The 18,510-nt window shown below is 47.8% G+C and overlaps 1 protein-coding gene across 3 annotated transcripts in view; it reads right to left on the reverse strand.

Moving 5' to 3' along the window:
- Nucleotides 1-17,129, reverse strand: part of HECTD4 (HECT domain E3 ubiquitin protein ligase 4) — a 226,643-nt gene extending 209,514 nt beyond the window's left edge. For 2 of the 3 annotated variants that reach the window (XM_044275798.1, XM_044275797.1), the window contains exon 1: nucleotides 16,638-17,128. In XM_044275798.1, coding sequence (XP_044131733.1) covers nucleotides 16,638-16,787 — 150 coding nt within the window. In that variant the 5' untranslated portion in view covers nucleotides 16,788-17,128. Of the gene's footprint in view, nucleotides 1-16,637 lie in introns of all 3 variants that reach the window. The other variant, XM_044275799.1, reaches the window with a different exon arrangement.
- Between the last annotated feature and the right edge of the window lie 1,381 nt (nucleotides 17,130-18,510).

Here is an 18,510-nt window from a genome sequence, read left to right on the forward strand (position 1 = left end):
TTCAACAGTTTCTCCGTATCTTCTACCGGAAAGCATGGTCTTCGCCCCTGACCTTCTTCCTCATCCGGAGAGGACTGTTCTGAGATGTCCGAAAATTCAAACATTGAGGAAGGTAACTCTTCCTCTCCCTCTGAAACGCTGGGATTACGCCGGGTCTCTTTACGGGCCGGCCTCTGATCCTTTTTGGCAGTTAACGAGGAGTTAACCTCTGACCGAACTAACGCCTGCAGACATTTATAAAAGGAAGGGGATTCCTCCGCCACTGTTTTGTCTATACAGGTCTGGCATAACTTTTTGTCCCATTCAGAGGGCAACCCCACTTTGCACAGAGCACATTCCCTGTTTTTCTTTTTGGTCATCACTTTTTTAGGCTTAACCTGAAAACAAACAGTAACGCCAATTAGTATAAGGGAAACTAGGTCATGAGGGACCCCACTCACCCCTTCAGAGGTACCGGAGCAGGAGGGATCGCAAGCTCTTCAGATGGCTTGTCTTCCTCCATGATGCAGGCTTCAGCCAAGTCGCACAAGGACGCCGGCCCCTGGGAAATCGCGCTCTTCTCATAGGGCGCATATTGATGACGTCACCGCCCGACGCGTACGCCGGTCACCTGACGGCAGGAGCGCTATCCGGCACTCACTGCCGAAGCCCCTCCTCTTCCTCCCCCAGGCAGCCCGCGTCAAATCTTCACGGCACCTCCAGCAGAGGCGCCGGCTTCCAGCTCCAGCACACTGACTACTCCCTCCGGAGCTCAGCTGTGCCTCTGAACGGACCCCCGCGCATAACAATGCCGCCGACTTACAGGGACCGCAGGTCAGTAACGGAGCGCCACCAGGGAGAGGGATCCAAGGCATCCATGCTGCAGGCTTCCCACCGAGACAGGAAACCACACTGAAGGGGAGGAGAGTGTCCGCCCTTTTTATTCTGCAGGTTTCCTGTCTCGGGGGGCGGATCCTCTCTCTGGTGGTGCTGTCATGGGCGATAGGAAAACCTTATTCACATGATCAATAGGCGTTTTATCGCCACTAGTTCAGTTGCTTCACCTCATCCATGAGATTTACAGCTGAAAACATACAGAAGTATTCGGTGGTGTTTTTCTGCAGTTCTGCTGTTTTAATGTCATTTTAAGTTTTTGGTGCAGGTCTTTATGTACAAACGTTGCAGATTTTAGCTGAAAGATTATGGGAAATATGAAAAGCAAACTACTGCCATTTTTTCTAATTGGTGGGGCTTTTTGTCTCTGGCATTCCCCCCCCCCCCCCCCCCAAAAAAAAAAACAAAGCATGCAGAAGCTCTTGACATGGGCACCGGTTCTTTTATTTACAAAACACACTGCCAAGCAGAGGCTACCACCCGGCAGTGTGTTCGGTGATGTCACCGCCTCTGATGGTCAGGCTTTAGCGCTGCCCTAGCCATTTTACAGGCTAGGGCAGCGCTAAAGCACGCCCATCCGTGCCGGTGACGTAACCGGGCTACCTGGCAGCCCCACGGAGAGCCTGATAAGTCACCAGGACTTGGGAAAATGCCTTTGCCCTGCATGATTTAGCGCAGGGCAAAGGAGCGCATCGGAGCATGAAGATGCTCAAGTCAGGGGGGCTGCTGTGGGGAAAATGGAGGGATGTCCGGGTTCAGCTCTGAACCCAGACAACGCCTTTAATGTGTGCAGAGGCTCACACATAAACTGAATGCATCTGGGGTGGATGACACACAAGAGACTTATTGCAGAAACTTCTGTGACTGTTACATTGATGTGCTGCTCACATTGCTTTGATAAAGGCACTTGCATGTATCGAAACGCGCGTCACCTCTTCTATGAGTGGCGAATAAACCCGATATAATTGCAGTACCAAGGAGTGCTGGTCTCTTCCTTCATTTAAGCATCCAGAGTGACGTCCACTAAGCGCGCACCCATACCTTCACGCAGTGCCGCCCGACTATTCGTAACCAGCACACAGAGTGCTGTCCGCATCTTTTGCGGCCCCATTGAAGTGAATGGGTCCGCATCCAAGCCACAAAAACTGCGGCTCGGATGCGGACCAAAACAACGGCTGTGTGCATGAGGCCTAATGCTGATAAAATTCTATGAGGATTAGGGGTGAAAACTATATATAGTTATAAACACTAAAAAAAAACTTAAAAAAATAAAAATGTTTGTGCTATCTTTATATAAGGGTGATATTTCAGTAGTATTCCATGGGGTGTACACCTGCCTTTTTCCATTATAACATAAAAACCCAATCTAATGCGATCACAGTAGTACGATCATCGTTCTAATTTCATGGAGTGATAGCATTCCACAATAACCAGTTTAGTCTCTACAAATAAGCCAGCACCTATTACTGGAAGCAGACTCGCCTTACTGGTGGGTGGGTTGTGCGCCCAGAAGGAGAGGCGTGCACGCTGCTATCTAGCCTGTGCACACTACTGCTGATGTGTTATTCTGAAAGAAAATCGCCACCTCCCCACAAAAGGCAAAAAAAGCCAATAACCAGATCTTCCATGGCACACTACCTGCAAAGTAAACATGTTTATGAGCGGGAATGTAGGGAAGCATCGAACTGCACAGCAGACCATTCGTTTCATCAATATTCATTGATCTGGCTCCAGATACATAGGAGGAAAAACAGCAGTAAAATGTCGCTTCCGCTTACCTTGTGCTTTACGGGGAAGAAATAAATAAAATGTTGACTTTAGTAACGGATGAAACATTCATGTACGGTTATGGAAGGGGCTCTGCAGTCTTATCTAACTTGGGGGTTCTCTAGTTTTAGCATTAGGGCTCATACATACAGTCGTGTGCATTTTGTGGAACGGAACAGCTGGCCCCTAATAGAACAGTCCTATCCTTGTCCGTAATGTGGACAATAATAGGAAACAGAAACAGAATGCACACAGAGTAACTTCCTTTTTTTTTGTGGACCCTTTGAAATGAATGGTTCCGCATACGGTCTGAGCGGACACGGAAAGAAAATATATTTGTGTGCATGAGCCCTTAAAGGGGTATTTTCACCTCACTGATGTGGTCCCATACTGAAGTCCAATGCAACTGAAGGCACTTCAAATACATTCATTTTGTGGAAGTGCCTCCTCTGTGCCTCCCTATGCAGTGCTCATTGTCAGGGGATACACCCACCGACGCAATCTAGCAGCAGTGACAGCATCTCGCAGCGCCGTTAACCCTTCCCCCATGCCGCCTGCTTCACTCCAGCGTTTCAGTAGTACACCACCAGGGCATGCCCAGCAACACTGGAGCTGTTCAGCTGAGCTAGCGCCAATGAAAATATTTCATTAGGCCTCATTGCACACAGCCGTGGTTTCGGTCCGCCTCCGATTTGCGGATCAGATGTCCGCATCTGCAAGGCCAGAACTACACGGCGCATGATAAAAAGTTGCGTGACAAAAAAGGGTACAATTACACTGCGACATGTGTTACACGACAATTCAGACGTACGCAAGTGTTTTGCGGTCCACGAATTGCAGATCCGCAAAACACGGATACCAGCCCTGTGATAGAAATGCCCATTCTTGTCCGCGATTGCAGGCAAGAATAGGACATGCTGTATCTTTTTTGCAGGGGCACGGAACGGAACTACAGATGTGCACAGCACACAGTGTGCTGTCCTCATCTTTTGCAGCCCCATTGAAGAGAACACTTCCTATTCATTGTCCATTTTTTTACTTTTCTCTACACGTGGGGCTGAGGGGAAGAGCATGCTCACAGCCGGGATCTGTGTTTTGAGGTTCCGCGATTTGCAGACCACAAAACACCTACAGCGCTAGCAAGCGGTGCAATGATGTCTTCAAATCACCACTTGTCTGTACTACCATTCTGAAGAAAGGTACCCACCCCGAGAAGAGGCAGAATGTCTGACAGACGTGGGTGCCACCTCTGAAACCTGCACCCATATCTAGAATGAGGATCTCCAAACTCACCGCGTTGGATGCTGCATGCCCACTTTTCCACCCATATTACAAAACTGGAGTGAGTGGTGTAAAAATGCAAAAAGTCGCAAACTTTTGCGCAATTGCAAAAACTCTATTTTGGTGACTTTCTGACCACAGAATTCTGAAGTGAAGGTATAATAAACCAGAGCCATTGGCCCTGATTTATCCTACCTTCACTCCAGAATTCTGTCATCAAAAAGTTGCAAAATAGGGCTTTTGCGACTTTTTTTGCACTCGCTTGCGCATAATTTATGTGATTGGTAAAAAACTCGCAGATTTTTGAGTACTCACTCCAGTTTTGTAATATGGATGGAAACGTTGGCGTGGTGAGCTATGTTAATGAGTTTCACTCCGGATTTATCATTGAGACTTTTTTTTAAAGTCGCAATCTCACTCCAGGAGCAGGGTGGAGTAGGTAAACTGGAGTAGCTTCTCTAGACAGAAGTGTTAGGTTTAAGGACAAGCCAAATTTTTTAAACATGTGACATTTGATAAATGTGGCACAAAGTGCTCCAACACAGACTGAAGCGAAAAGTACTTCAAATATTCTCCTAATGATAAATCCCCCCCCATTGAGTTTTTTTTCCCGTGTGGAATTTTTGTGCCAAAACTGACCTGCCATGTGGATTTTGAAATATGCAGCGTTTTAATTGTTTTTGTGGGTTTTTTGTGCAGATTTCATCCTTTGCAATCCAAAGCGTGAGATCAGAGCAAAACCTGAATAAAAAGCTGCGAGTAACACATGCAGAGTTGGTGCGAAAATCGCATACAAGTTCACGTGAAAGTCCGTGGGGAGATCCTGTTTGTAAACCCGCAACCATGAACAAATAGCCTTAGGGCCAGTTTACACAGAGTTTTTGGCCCTGATTTTGGAGTGTTTCTGCCTCAAAACAGCCTCCCATTCATTTCAATAGGAAGATGCACTTACTTCTTTTTTACACTTGGAAAAAAGTAGCAGCATGTCCTTGAGGCAGAATCAGTGCTGAATTTCCCACTGAAGCAGAAAAAAACAGCCCCATGTACTGTAAGTCCAAGCATTTTCAGTGCGTTTTTTTGGCACAGATCTGCTACAAAAACCTCAAGCTGAAAACTCAGCTTTGACCCACTGGTCAACCCTTTCCTGACTGCCCAACATAAATTTACATTGGCGGTCTGGCATTTAAAAATGGCGCCCGCTCATGAGTGGAGGTACCTGCTGTTTTAAACAGCAGGTACCGGGACTAATGTATGTGATAGGCATAACATCGATCGCATACATTAAACCCCTCAGATGCTGTGGTCAAATGTGACCATGGCATCCGAGAAGTTAAAGACCAGGCACCTTTCGGCGAGTGTGCGGCAGCCCCTGTACTCAGGAGTGGTGCATGGCTGCCGCACACTAGTTCCTATGGACAGCCTAGGAACTTATGGGGTCATTTATCAAAGTGGTGTAAAGTAAAACTGGCTTAGTTGCCCATAGCAACCAATCAGATTCCACCTTTCATTTTTGACTGCTCCTTTGGAATATGAAAGGTGGAATCTGATTGGTTGTTATGGGCAAGTAAGGCAGTTCTACTTTACAGTTTGATAAACGACCCCATGAGTGTAATTTTAATAGACTCCAATGCTAACGAGTGCTTGCTATAGTGTCCTAGGGGAACTATTAAAAAGTGCAAAAATAAAAATATAAAAGTTTTAAAAAAAATAAACGTTTATAAATATACAATATTTAAAAAAAATTAAAAAATATTAAAAATCCCCCACCTTTCCCCAAAATAAAAATAAAAATAATAAATTAAAAAAAAGTTAACATCATGTGCATCGCTGAATGCGAAAAATGCCCGTACTATTAAAATATAAATATATTTATTCTATATGACAAATAGGAGTTACCGCATCCGGCATAGCCAGTTACCACCGCACACCACCGGATCCCCATCAACTATAAATGGATCCAATACCTATAAATTACTACCCGGCCGCCTATTAAATCAATATCAATTTATTACATGATTGCAAAAACATACACGACAGACATAATTAAAAAGGGATATGAGTGCAGGGAACAGGCGACATCATCTGGAGGAAGGACACAGCGGATAGAGATCATATACAGTCCTGATCAAAAGTTTAAGACCACTTGAAAAATGGCAAAAAAATCATATTTAGCATGGCTGGATCTTAACAAGGTTCCAAGTAGAGCTTCAACATGCAACAAGAAGAAATGGGAGTTAGACAAAACATTTTTTGAGCATTCAATTTAAAGGATAACCGTGACACTTAGACCCTAATTTTCATATATGTAGTTACTAATAACATGATATTCCAGAATCAGTTACTATTAGACTGACTTACCCCATATTTAATAAGTGGCTAATCCCTGAGGCTAATCCCGCCTGCCCTCACTAGCCAGTAACAATAGCCCCCCAAAAGTGTCAGTAACCAGAGCCCTCCCCCCTAAAGGGTTAATCTCCTGCAGCAAAAAGGGGTCCTCTTACCACATGTTGCTTTCATTTATACACTGAGCAGACGGCAGATCTCCCTTCCCTGGTCTGCGCTGCTTCAACTCTGCATTGTCCCAGTCTGCTGAGTGAGGGAGCGCCTGCCAAGCGCAGGGACAGGGAGAAGTGCACACAGCCCAGGCACGGTTATCAGCTGCTGGGGAGGACCTGGCTTTAATCATTTACTTACAGTCCCTGGCTGTCAGGAATGGACCCTGCATAGCACCCCTATTTTAAGCATAGGTAAAAGTAGGCAGTACAGGGAACAAAACTGTGGAATTAAGGGGTAATTGAATACACAGTGAAAAGTTTAAATAGGGCCACCAAGGAGATATTAATCACCACAATCCAATACTCCCCAAAAAAAATATATATGACAGTTATACTTTAATAAAAACAACAAATAAACTGAAACAGACTGTTTTTCAGCTGATCAAAAGTTTAGGCCCACACCTCCAAAACAACCCCCCCCCCCCCCCCCCCCCATTTCTCCAAGTGGTGAAGACGGCCGCACGAAGGCCATCTACTGTCTGGAACTGTTGTCCATTTTTGTAAACTTCCCTTGCCATCCATCCCCAGAGGTTCTTAACTGGATTTAGATCAAGGGAACACGCAGGATGGGCCAAAAGAGTGAGGTTATTCTCCTGGAAGAAGTCCCTTGTCCTGCGGGCATTGTGTACTGTAGCATTGTCCTGTTGAAAAACCCAGTCAATACCACACAGACGAGGGCCCTCAGCCATGAGGAATCCTCTCTGCAACATCTGGACATAGCCAGCGGCCGTTTTACGCCCCTGCACTTCCTGAAGCTCCATTGTTCCACTGAAGGAAAAAGCACCCCAGACCATTATGGCGCCCCCTCCACTGTGGCGCGTAGAGAACATCTCAGGTGGGATCTGCTTGTCATGCCAGTAATGTTGGAAACCATCAGGACCATCAAGGTTACATTTTTTCTCATCAGAGAATAAAACTTTCTTCCACCTTTGAATGTCCCATGTGTGGTGCTCTCGAGCAGTTCTGTGGCGTTCAAGGAGACGAGGTCTTTGAAGAGGTTTTTTGTTTTTGAAGCCCTTCAGTCTCAGATGCCGTCTGATGGTTATGGGGCTGCAGTCAGCACCAGTAAGGGCCTTCATTTGGGTCATTTGACTTTTTTGTTCCATAACCCTCAGGATCATTTAAGAAATTCCAAATGACTGTCTTACTGCGTCCCACCTCAGCAGCGATGGCGCGCTGTGAGAGACCCTGCTTATGCAGTTCAACAACCTGACCACGTTCAAAAAGGGAGAGTTTTTTTGCCTTTGCCATCACAACGTGTGACTACCTGACAGAAAATTACAATGAATCCACATCTTTGCACAGATTTGGCCTTTTAAAAAGGCATGTGGTCCTAAAATTTGGATCAGCTGAAAAACAGCCTGTTTCAGTTTAATCATTATTTTCAATTAATTGAATGCTCAAAAAATGTTTTGTCTCACTCTCATTTCTTCTTGTTGCATGTTATAGCTCTACTTGGAACCTTGTTAAGATCCAAGAATGTAAAATATGATTTTTTTGCCATTTTTCAAGTGGTTTTAAACTTTTATTCAGGACTGTATATGTCCATATACACAAATACATAAATTCACAAAAAGTGCAATTACATCACATAACAATCAAATGGACAAAGAACAATTACCCATGCTTCGGGGCTGGCGCCATCCTGGAGGGAGCGCAGCATGGGTAATTGTTCTTTGTCCATTTGATTGTTATGTGATATAATTGCACTTGCACTTTTTGTGAATTTATGTATTTGTGTATATGGACATATATATGAACTCTATCCACTGTGTCCTTCCTCCAGATGATGTCGCCTGTTCCCTGCACTCATACCCCTTTTTAATTATGTATGTCATGTATGTTTTTGCAATCATGCAATAAATTGATATTGATTTATAAGCAGCCTGGTAGTAATTTATAGGTATTTATTTATTAGTTATACCATAGGCTTATGTGTGTAGTCCTACCTATGATAGTAACTACGGTAGTTAATGAACATAGATTTCTGCAGTTGGGGCAAAAATTGGTTCTATAAATGGATCCAGCAACTTTTGGCTGGATGAATACCGCTGCAGCAGTGTTATTTGTCCGGCCTTAAGCCGGATCCCAATATAGTCAGTGGGGATCCACTGGTGCCCCCTGCGGGACTACTGGATTACCTTTAGAGGAGCGGTGAATGTGCCTAAACAAGCATTTTGTTAAACACACACAAAACCACCCACCCAACTGTGTATAGAAATTGCAGTAGCTCTGTAAAACCTTTATTACCTCAAAAAATATAATAGTCATTGTTCTTGATGTGTTCAGGAGCTGCTCATAGCTCGTGTCATTTGCTCAGAAAAACAGACAGTGGGAGTCAGAATTAAAAAGCAAGCAATTAGCACCTCGAAACTATGGGAGACAACAATGCAGGTAAAAAGCGGTTTGTTTCTCCATGCACAAACGACATCAAAATTAAATACAAAAAATAATTGTTGCTATTCATGGGAAAACAGAAAAAGCATTGCTGTCCTCTATACCGCTCAGCAGGCAACAAATGCTGGGTGACTGCAATGAAATGGCAGCATTAGGCCTCATACACATGACCGTTCCATTTTTTGCGGTCCGCAAATCGCGGATCGGCAAAAAACGGAAGCCACCCATGTGCCTTCCGCAATTTGCGGGACGGAAGGCCCATTATGGGAATGCCTATTCTTGTCCGCAAAACGGACAAGAATAGGACAGGCAATTTTTTTTTTTGCAGGGCCACGAAACGGAGTGCTGTCCACATCTTTTGCGACCCTATTGAAGTGAATGGGTCCGCATCCGAGCCGCAAAAACTGCGGCTCGGTTGCGGACCCAAACAACGGTCGTGTACATGAGGCCTTAGGCCGCTTCATGTGCGATCGGTGAAATGTGGTCCCGGACCAACCGCAGTTCATCTGATATGAACCCACAGCATCACAGATGTAGGGTTGCACTGGGTATGGAAGTCTTGATAGTTTGATACCCGTTCAGTTCCATACCAGCAATACCCATTTTTCAATACCAAGTAGCGCAGCTTGGTATCAGTTCCTATGAGAAAACATGATGCGTGCACAGCATGGCGCTTGCCATGTTCTCATCAGCAGCTGCACAGTGCGATGCGGTCAGCCACTGCCACCAGGGTTGTCAAACGTCCAGACATTTCTGGACAGTTCATAAGAATAGGCAACTTTTTTTTTTTTTTTTATATGGCCGTGATTTTATTTATTTTTTAAGCCTGTGGTACTTGACTAGATTATTGTGGCGGTAATTACCATCATTTAACAGCTCACAGTAAATCCTGGTGATGAGTTCTGATCAGGACATTGAGTTATAGACATGGATTATTTATCATTCATTATGGTTCTCCAATTTGTCCGAAAAAAAGGCAGTACTGCAAAATGTCAACCACCAAGTCAATCAAAAGTAGGTGTACAGGAAGGATAGAACCCAATCTATGTGAGGCACCCCGCGAGGGGAAACCAGCACAGAAGTGAAACCGATCCCTGTCTGCGCCCTACAAACGCTGCGGGGTTGGAGATGGGTGAAGACAAAGATAAAAAAAAAAAAACACAGTCTAAAGGCAAAGATGGATTAGATATGGCAAAACTATTTGATAAGTTATGAATCCTTTATTGAAAAATCATTAAAAAGGCTGCATAAACCAGTATAGATCCCGACATGGCGTCCTTCATCATGCCAATCCTCGGTCGCAGAGGTGACCCACCAGCGATTAAGGAGTGTGCAATAAATAATTATTAACTTATTAGTATAAGGCCTCATTCCCATTTCCGTGTCCATTTGACATCCGTTTAAAAAAATCTGTCTATGTAGATGTCAGTGAAGGATACGGGTTTGGTCTGTGTCCCCGTTTTTTTCCCTCCGTGTGTCATCCATATTCCACGGATATTGCTCAGCTGAAAGGTAATTTTCAAAGAATCTCCCATCAGTGGTCAGTGAAAAACAGACCAAACACAGATGCCATCCATAATTTTCATGGACTCAGAACGGGCATGTTTGGTCTGCCTCACGGACCAGCCACTGCATGTCTCAGATTTTTTCACATTCAGTAAAAAAAAAGTTCTGATGTGTGAACAAACCACATTAAAGTTAATGGGTACGTGCGCTGTCCGCAGAAAATGTGGACAGCACACGTCAATGAAAAATGGGAATGTGAGCGAGGACTTAGAGCAGGGGTGGCCAACCTGTGGCTTCTTCAAGTGGGGCTCTAGCTGTGGAGCCGGGAAGCAGTAAGGCCGGATCACTCTCCACCCCATGCTCAGATCTCTTTTCCTGATCGGGCACTGTTACTACTTTGCAGCTCACTCTCCACTACGTCCTGATGCACACAGTGTGAGAATGTAGTACGTGGAGACACGCACTATGACCTGAGGTTGTGCTCATCAGGTCACAGTGGAGAGCGCGTCAGACCTGCAGAGTAGCAGGTGCCCGAGCAGGAGAGGGAAGAGATGTTTTTAAATGATAAAACTGAGCATGGGGTCTGACCTAAGCATGGGAGGTTCTGATCTAAGCATGGGAGGGTCCTGATCTGGGCGATGGGGGGTCAGATCTGAGCATGGGAGGGGGGTCAGATATGAGCATGGAGGGGGGGGCAGATCTGAGCGGGGGGGGGGCAGATCTGAGACTGGGAGTCTGATTTGTGTTGTCTGATGCAAGCATTGGAGGTCAGATGAGGATCTCATTTAGGAGTCTGATCTGAGGTCTGATGAAAAATATATATTTTTTCTTTTTTTCCTCTGCTAATGAAAAATAAGAAAAACATTTTTTATTTTTTTTTATCAGACCTCCGATCTGATGAAACATATTTTTTTTCTCTTACTTTTCTTTGTTAAAACCTAGGTGCATCTTGTAGGGCGAAAAATACGGTGACTCGTGTGTAAATGTATAGCTTGTGGATCCTGGTAGTCATAAGTATTTTTTGGGGCTCTTTGTGTCTGTAAGGTTGGCCACCTGACTTAGGCCTCTTTCACACTTGCGTTGTCCGGATCTGGCGTGTACTCCACTTGCCGGAATTACACGCCGGATCCGGAAAAACGCAAGTGTACTGAAAGCATTTGAAGACGGATCCGTCTTCAAAATGCTTTCAGTGTTACTATGGCACCCAGGACGCTACTAAAGTCCTGGTTGCCATAGTAGGAGCGGGGAGCGGGGGAGCAGTATACTTACAGTCTGTGCGGCTCCCCGGGCGCTCCAGAGTGACGTCAGAGCGCCCCATGCGCATGGATCATGTGATCCATGCGATCACGTCATCCATGCGCTTGGGGCGCCCTGACGTCACTCTGGAGCGCCCCGGGAGCCGCACGGATGGTAAGTATGCTGCTCCCCGCTCCCCACTACACTTTACCATGGCTGCCAGGACTTTAGCGTCCCGGCAGCCATGGTAACCATTGAGAAAAAGCTAAACGTTGCATCCGGCAATGCGTCGAAACGACGTTTAGCTTAAGACCGGATCCGGATCAATGCCTTTCAATGGGCATTCATTCCAGATCCGGCCTTGCGGCAAGTGTTCCGGATTTTTGGCCGGAGCAAAAAGCGCAGCATACTGAGCTATTTGCTGCGGCCAAAAAACGTTCCGTTCCGGAACGGAAGACATCCTGATGCATCCTGAATGACGGACTGTCCATTCAGAATGCATTAGGATAATCCTGATCAGTATTCTTCCGGCATAGAGCCCCGACGACGGAACGCTATGCCGGAAGAAAAGAACGCAGATGTGAAAGAGCCCTTAAGAGGCTGTGGCGTTCCGATAAGTGCCATGTCACCTTCATTGTTTACACAAGCACATTAGATTATCTCTACCCGCTACAGCAGTGGCACAGCCGCCAATGCAGGGGAGCGGCTGTGTGTGTGTAAGGTCTAAAGGGGTTATCCAGGAATTTATAATGACAACCTATCCCCTGGATAGGTCAATATCAGATTGGCAGGGGTCCTGGCTGTTAGAAGAGGCCAGTGACATAACGGACATCGGGCACGTGGCCTAGTTACAGCTCCGCCCCATTCAAGTCAATGGAGCTGAGCTGCAGTACCAAATGCTGCCACTACACAATGTACGGCGCTGTCCTTGGAAAGCTGCATTCACCAGAACTCCGGCGAGTGCAGTGGGGGGGCTGAAACATTGGACCCTCGCCGATGTGATAATGATAATTGCTGTTTATTGATGCAGTCACCAGGAAATCACAAAATGCAACTTTTTTTTCTCAGAAATTGTGATAACCACAGCGATAAACTGCAATCTGACCGCGCAGTAACAATGAACGGGACGTGGTGTAAGGACGCGCTCTCATTGTACAACTCCAGGAGACCATCCCTCTGGATTTAACTATTCAAACCCTGTTTACGGTAAGGCCTCATGTACAAGACCGGATTTCTGGTCTGCATCAGATCTGCATTTTCTGTGGCTCAGATGAAGACCTATTTATTTCAGTTGGGCCATAAAAATGCGGACAGCTTGTGGAAAATACTTTTCTATTGAAGGGAAAATCTGCACACAGGCAGTATCCAAGTTCTGCAGACCACAAAAGCCGTACGGTCGTGTGCATGAGGCCTTACGATAGCACAAATGTTAGTGAATACTTTATGTTACAATATTCAGTTTAGATTGAGCGCGTATTCCGTATCGTATGGATAGAGCGCTTCAGTAATACAAAACATTTCCGGAACTTACATTCACTACAATAGAAGTTACGGAACATGCAGCGTGCAGACCGCTTGGCCTTCCTCCGTAACAGCACTTACTGTGGTTATTCCCAGCTCGGCCTTTTACAACCCCTTTAAGGCTGGGTTCACACACACAGTTTACACTACTTTCACACTCGCGTTTGGTGCGGATCAGTCATGGATCTGCACAGACGGATCCGTTCAGATAATACAACCGCCTGCATCCGTTCAAAAAGGATTCGTTTGTATTATCTGTAACATAGCCAAGACGGATCCGTCTTAAACAACACCATTGAAAGTCAATGGAGGACGGATCCGTTTTCTACTGTGCCAGATTGTGTCAGTGAAAACGGATCCATCCCCATTGACTTACATTGTGTCAGGACGGATCCATTTGGCCGTTTCATCAAACGGACACCAAAACGCTGCAAGCAGCCTCCAAAGCGGAACGGAGGCCAAACTGATGCATTCTGAGCGGATCCTTTTCCATACAGAATGCATTAGGGCAAAACTGATCCGTTTTGAACCGCTTGTGAGAGCCCTAGACGGATCTCACAAACGGAAAGCCAAAATGCGAGTGTGAAAGTAGCATTATGGTGTTTTTGTTATCTGAAAGTCGAAGAGAATTCTGAAACGCATTAGTCATGTTCTCTTTTATAGTGCCATATTTTTCTGCATTTCTTATGTCCGTGGCGTTTTTTTTGTGCAGCATTTTGTAGCAATAGCATTTTTTCCCGTTATTTTTCTATACCCTCCTGTACAGGCAAAAAATTAATAATGTGTATATATATATATATATATATATATATATATATATATATATATATATATATAATATATATAGTACCCGGTGATTTTGGGCGTGACTCTCACCAAAGTGTGGCAGGGCTGCTGCAGATGATTCACACGTTTGCTGCGACCACGACATGCGATTCAGTATAAATTGGGGAAATCTGCCATGTATTCGGTACAGGATCCACAGTGGATCTCCGAGGCTGACCCTCCGCGGAATTGTAGTTTCACTGCAGTGGGTCCTCATGCACACGAACGTATTTTCTGTGTCCCTTCCATTTTTTCTGCGGACCGTATGCAGAACCATTCATTTCAATGGGTCCTCAAAAATAAACAGAAGGTCTGTGTGCATTCCGTTTCCGTATTTCTGTGCCGCAAAAAAATATAACATTTTCCGCATTACGGACAAGGATAGGACTGTTCTATTAGGGGCCGGCTATTCCGTTCCACAAAACACGGAATGCACACCGACATCATCCGTATTTTTTGCGGACTGCAAAATACATACGGTCGTGTGCATGAGGCCCAAGGTTGAATTGACACATGGCAGATTTGTTGCCATAATTTCTGCTACTGTCCAGTTCCTATGAACAGAGCTTGTAGAAATCCACCGCGTGCGGGTGAGACCGCCCCGCTGACGTGTATGGATCTGCTGGGTGTGAATTCACCCCATTCGTTTTACGTCGCTGTCTAAAAACCTCCCCGCGCTGAGACATTTGGGAACATTACCCAATCCTTTTATAAACAATGAACCTGCAGAAGATGGAGCCGACAGCGGATTTGTTCTCGACTAGATATCACTTTGGGTAAATCAATACAGATGATGATATTCATCTGCGCCAAATTTAGAAAAATCTGTGTGCCAATCTTCCTTTTGTGCGGCTATAATGACGCCTCTAGGCGCCTTTTTACCAACTAACAGTGGTCCTTTTAAAGCTGTTCTCATACGCACATGGGCACCAGGGCCTAATCTGTGACGCCTGGATTTCCCAACGCTCTGGGATGTCACGGGTGTCATTTCTCCCCCCCCCCCCCCCCCAGGCAGAAGCGTTATATCCTAGAGCTGAAATCCAAATGAGCTCATCCTGACAGGGAGACACAGCCTGACAACCAGAACAGATGCCTCATCATTAGGAAGCAGAAAGAGAACAGCACCTGCTCTCTCAGAGAGCGCAAGTACAAAGGGCCCGACCGCTGGGAAAATCCATGTGCAGCCATCCATGGACAAAGGCTACTCGGGAAGCATCTCTGACCTACAGCTCAGTGTGAACTGGGGCAGGGCGTGGAAGGCAATATGCGGGTGATCACATCAGTACCACACAGCATCACCTTAGGGAAGCTAGTCAGCTATCGTCATACAATGAACCATAGAACGCAAATAACCCCCATGACAGCCCCGGCGTCACCCCCATGACAGCCCCGGCGTCACCCCCATGACAGCCCCGGCGTCACCCCCATGACAGCCCCGGCGTCACCCCCATGACAGCACCGGCGTCACCCCCATGACAGCACCGGCGTCACCCCCATGACAGCACCGGCGTCACCCCCATGACAGCACCGGCGTCACCCCCATGACAGCACCGGCGTCACCCCCATGACAGCACCGGCGTCACCCCCATGACAGCACCGGCGTCACCCCCATGACAGCACCGGCGTCACCCCCATGACAGCACCGGCGTCACCCCCATGACAGCCCCTGCGTCACCCCCATGACAGCCCCTGCGTCACCCCCATGACAGCCCCTGCGTCACCCCCATGACAGCACCGGCGTCACCCCCATGACAGCACCGGCGTCACCCCCATGACAGCACCGGCGTCACCCCCATGACAGCACCGGCGTCACCCCCATGACAGCACCGGCGTCACCCCCATGACAGCACCGGCGTCACCCCCATGACAGCACCGGCGTCACCCCCATGACAGCACCGGCGTCACCCCCATGACAGCACCGGCGTCACCCCCATGACAGCCCCGGCGTCACCCCCATGACAGCCCCTGCGTCACCCCCATGACAGCCCCGGCGTCACCCCCATGACAGCACCGGCGTCACCCCCATGACAGCCCCTGCGTCACCCCCATGACAGCACCGGCGTCACCCCCATGACAGCACCGGCGTCACCCCCATGACAGCACCGGCGTCACCCCCATGACAGCACCGGCGTCACCCCCATGACAGCACCGGCGTCACCCCCATGACAGCACCGGCGTCACCCCCATGACAGCACCGGCGTCACCCCCATGACAGCACCGGCGTCACCCCCATGACAGCACCGGCGTCACCCCCATGACAGCACCGGCGTCACCCCCATGACAGCACCGGCGTCACCCCCATGACAGCACCGGCGTCACCCCCATGACAGCACCGGCGTCACCCCCATGACAGCACCGGCGTCACCCCCATGACAGCACCTGCGTCACCCCCATGACAGCACCGGCGTCACCCCCATGACAGCAGCGGCGTCACCCCCATGACAGGCCGGCGTCACCTCTGCGCCCATGACTGGTGTGGACTGGGAACAAGGTACAGATCAGTGATGGATCTCATGGGCCCCATAGGGCCAGGCTCCAGACACTTGGGAAGCCTGCTCTGTGCATCTATAACACGATACCCACGTCTATTGTGATAAATACAAACCTATACATGACGTATGACATAATACACACGGCCTATTGAAGCCTATGGAGCTCACAGAGCGGGTGACTTACCTCCAGGTCGGTGTCCCCGGCCTCCGTCACCCCAATCTCGCTGGGGAGTTCGGCCAAATCAGTGACCCGAATGAGCCCGTCATGTAAAAAGATGGTCTCCTCCTTGACGGACAGCCACTGAGCCGAGTCCCCGGCCGCCGCCGAGCCCATGTCTTCTGGTCGTCAGCCTGCGGGCCGCTCCCTCATTCCCCGTTTGTCACTGACACCCGGTGACCCGCAGCATCACACACAGCACAGGGTGGGGCAGCCACCGCTTCGCTCCTCTGCCCGGCCCACCCGTACTAGGCAAGGGTTAAATAAAGACCTCCAGCGGGCGCCTGTGAGGACAGTGCCCGGGTTATCCCCCCATACTCCACACACCGGCAGCGCAGCAGCAGCACAGCTGTCACGGAGACGCCATATTGGCTGGAGAAGCGATCCCAGCGTGCACCGCGCCGCCCGTACCTGAGAGCAGAGCAGCCCGGGGGCAGGCTGTAGTCAGTCCGTGTGAGGGCACATGGCTGGGCACGGGCAGTTCATGCCATGTATACCCAGATACTGAATATGTGCATCACTGGCTGTGTGCTCAGGAAACCATAGGCATGCTGTGTCACGTGACCCAAGTCCTGGACGGGCCCCTACATGGCACCAGGCACTAGGTCATGAGGGCTTGTCACTAATTGTCTTCTTGACTTTATCATCCAGAATTTTCCACTGCTGGAGTCCCATGATCAGTAGTTGTCAGCAGGGAACCCGCTAGGTGTCCACTGTCCATGATGGCACCCCCTGTTAGGACGCCTTCCGTGTGCACTCCGCATTTGGCCTCATGCACACGACAGTTGTTTTTCTCAGTCCGCAAAAAGGGGTTCCGTTGTTCCGTGATCCGTTTTTGTTTCCGTGTGTCTTCCTTTATTTTTGGAGGATCACCAGACATGAAGGAAAGTTAAAAAAAAATCTAAGTCAAGTTTGCCATTAAAATGATAGGAAAAAAACTGACACGCGGATGCGGATGACAATCTTGTGTGCCTCCATGTTTTTTCACGGACCCATTGACTTGAATGGGTCCGCGTACCGTTTTCAGTGGAAAAAATAGGACAGGTCCTATTTTTTTCACGGACTGGAAACACGGATCACGGACGTGGATGACAAATGGTGCATTAGCCAAGTTTTCCACGGACCCATTGAAAGTCAATGGGTCCGCAGAAAATTACGGAAAACGGAACAACAGACACGGGACACAACAACGGTCGTGTGCATGAGGCCTTAAGCCTCAGGCAGACGTCCGTGTCAATTTTGGATCAGTGGTAACGAGGAGTGTGTTCAATCCGTGTTTTCTCCCGTGACAGATCCGTGTTGGGTCCGTGGATCAGTTTTTTGCTGTCCGTGTTGCATCCATGTTTTACTAACACTCAACAGCTGAAAAATAGTTTTCAAAGAATCTCTTGTTAATGATCCGTGAAACACGGATGGCATCCGCGGTTTTCACGGACCCATAGACTATAATGGGCGTGATGGATCTGTGAACACTGACAAAATAGTGCATCCGTGGTAAAAAAACTGACCCACAGACCGTGATGAAACACTGATGTCTGAATACACACATTAAAACGAATAGGGACGTGTGATGTACGTGGAGAACATGTACAGCACACATCAGTGAAACACTGACGTCTGCATGGGGCTTTAGGCCCACTGCACACGAACGTGTGCTTCCCGTTGCCGTATTGCGGACCGCATTTGCAGATCAGCAATACACGGGTGCCGTTCTGTGGGCATCCGAGTCACGGATGCAGACCCAAGTGAATGGGTCCAAAAATCCAGAGAAGTGGGAAGGAAGAACGGAACCCTACAGGAGCACTATTGAGAGCTTCCGTGGGGTTTCGTCCCGTACTTC

This window comes from Bufo gargarizans, chromosome 1 (genome assembly GCF_014858855.1).
Source record: "Bufo gargarizans isolate SCDJY-AF-19 chromosome 1, ASM1485885v1, whole genome shotgun sequence".
Lineage (NCBI taxonomy): Eukaryota > Metazoa > Chordata > Amphibia > Anura > Bufonidae > Bufo > Bufo gargarizans.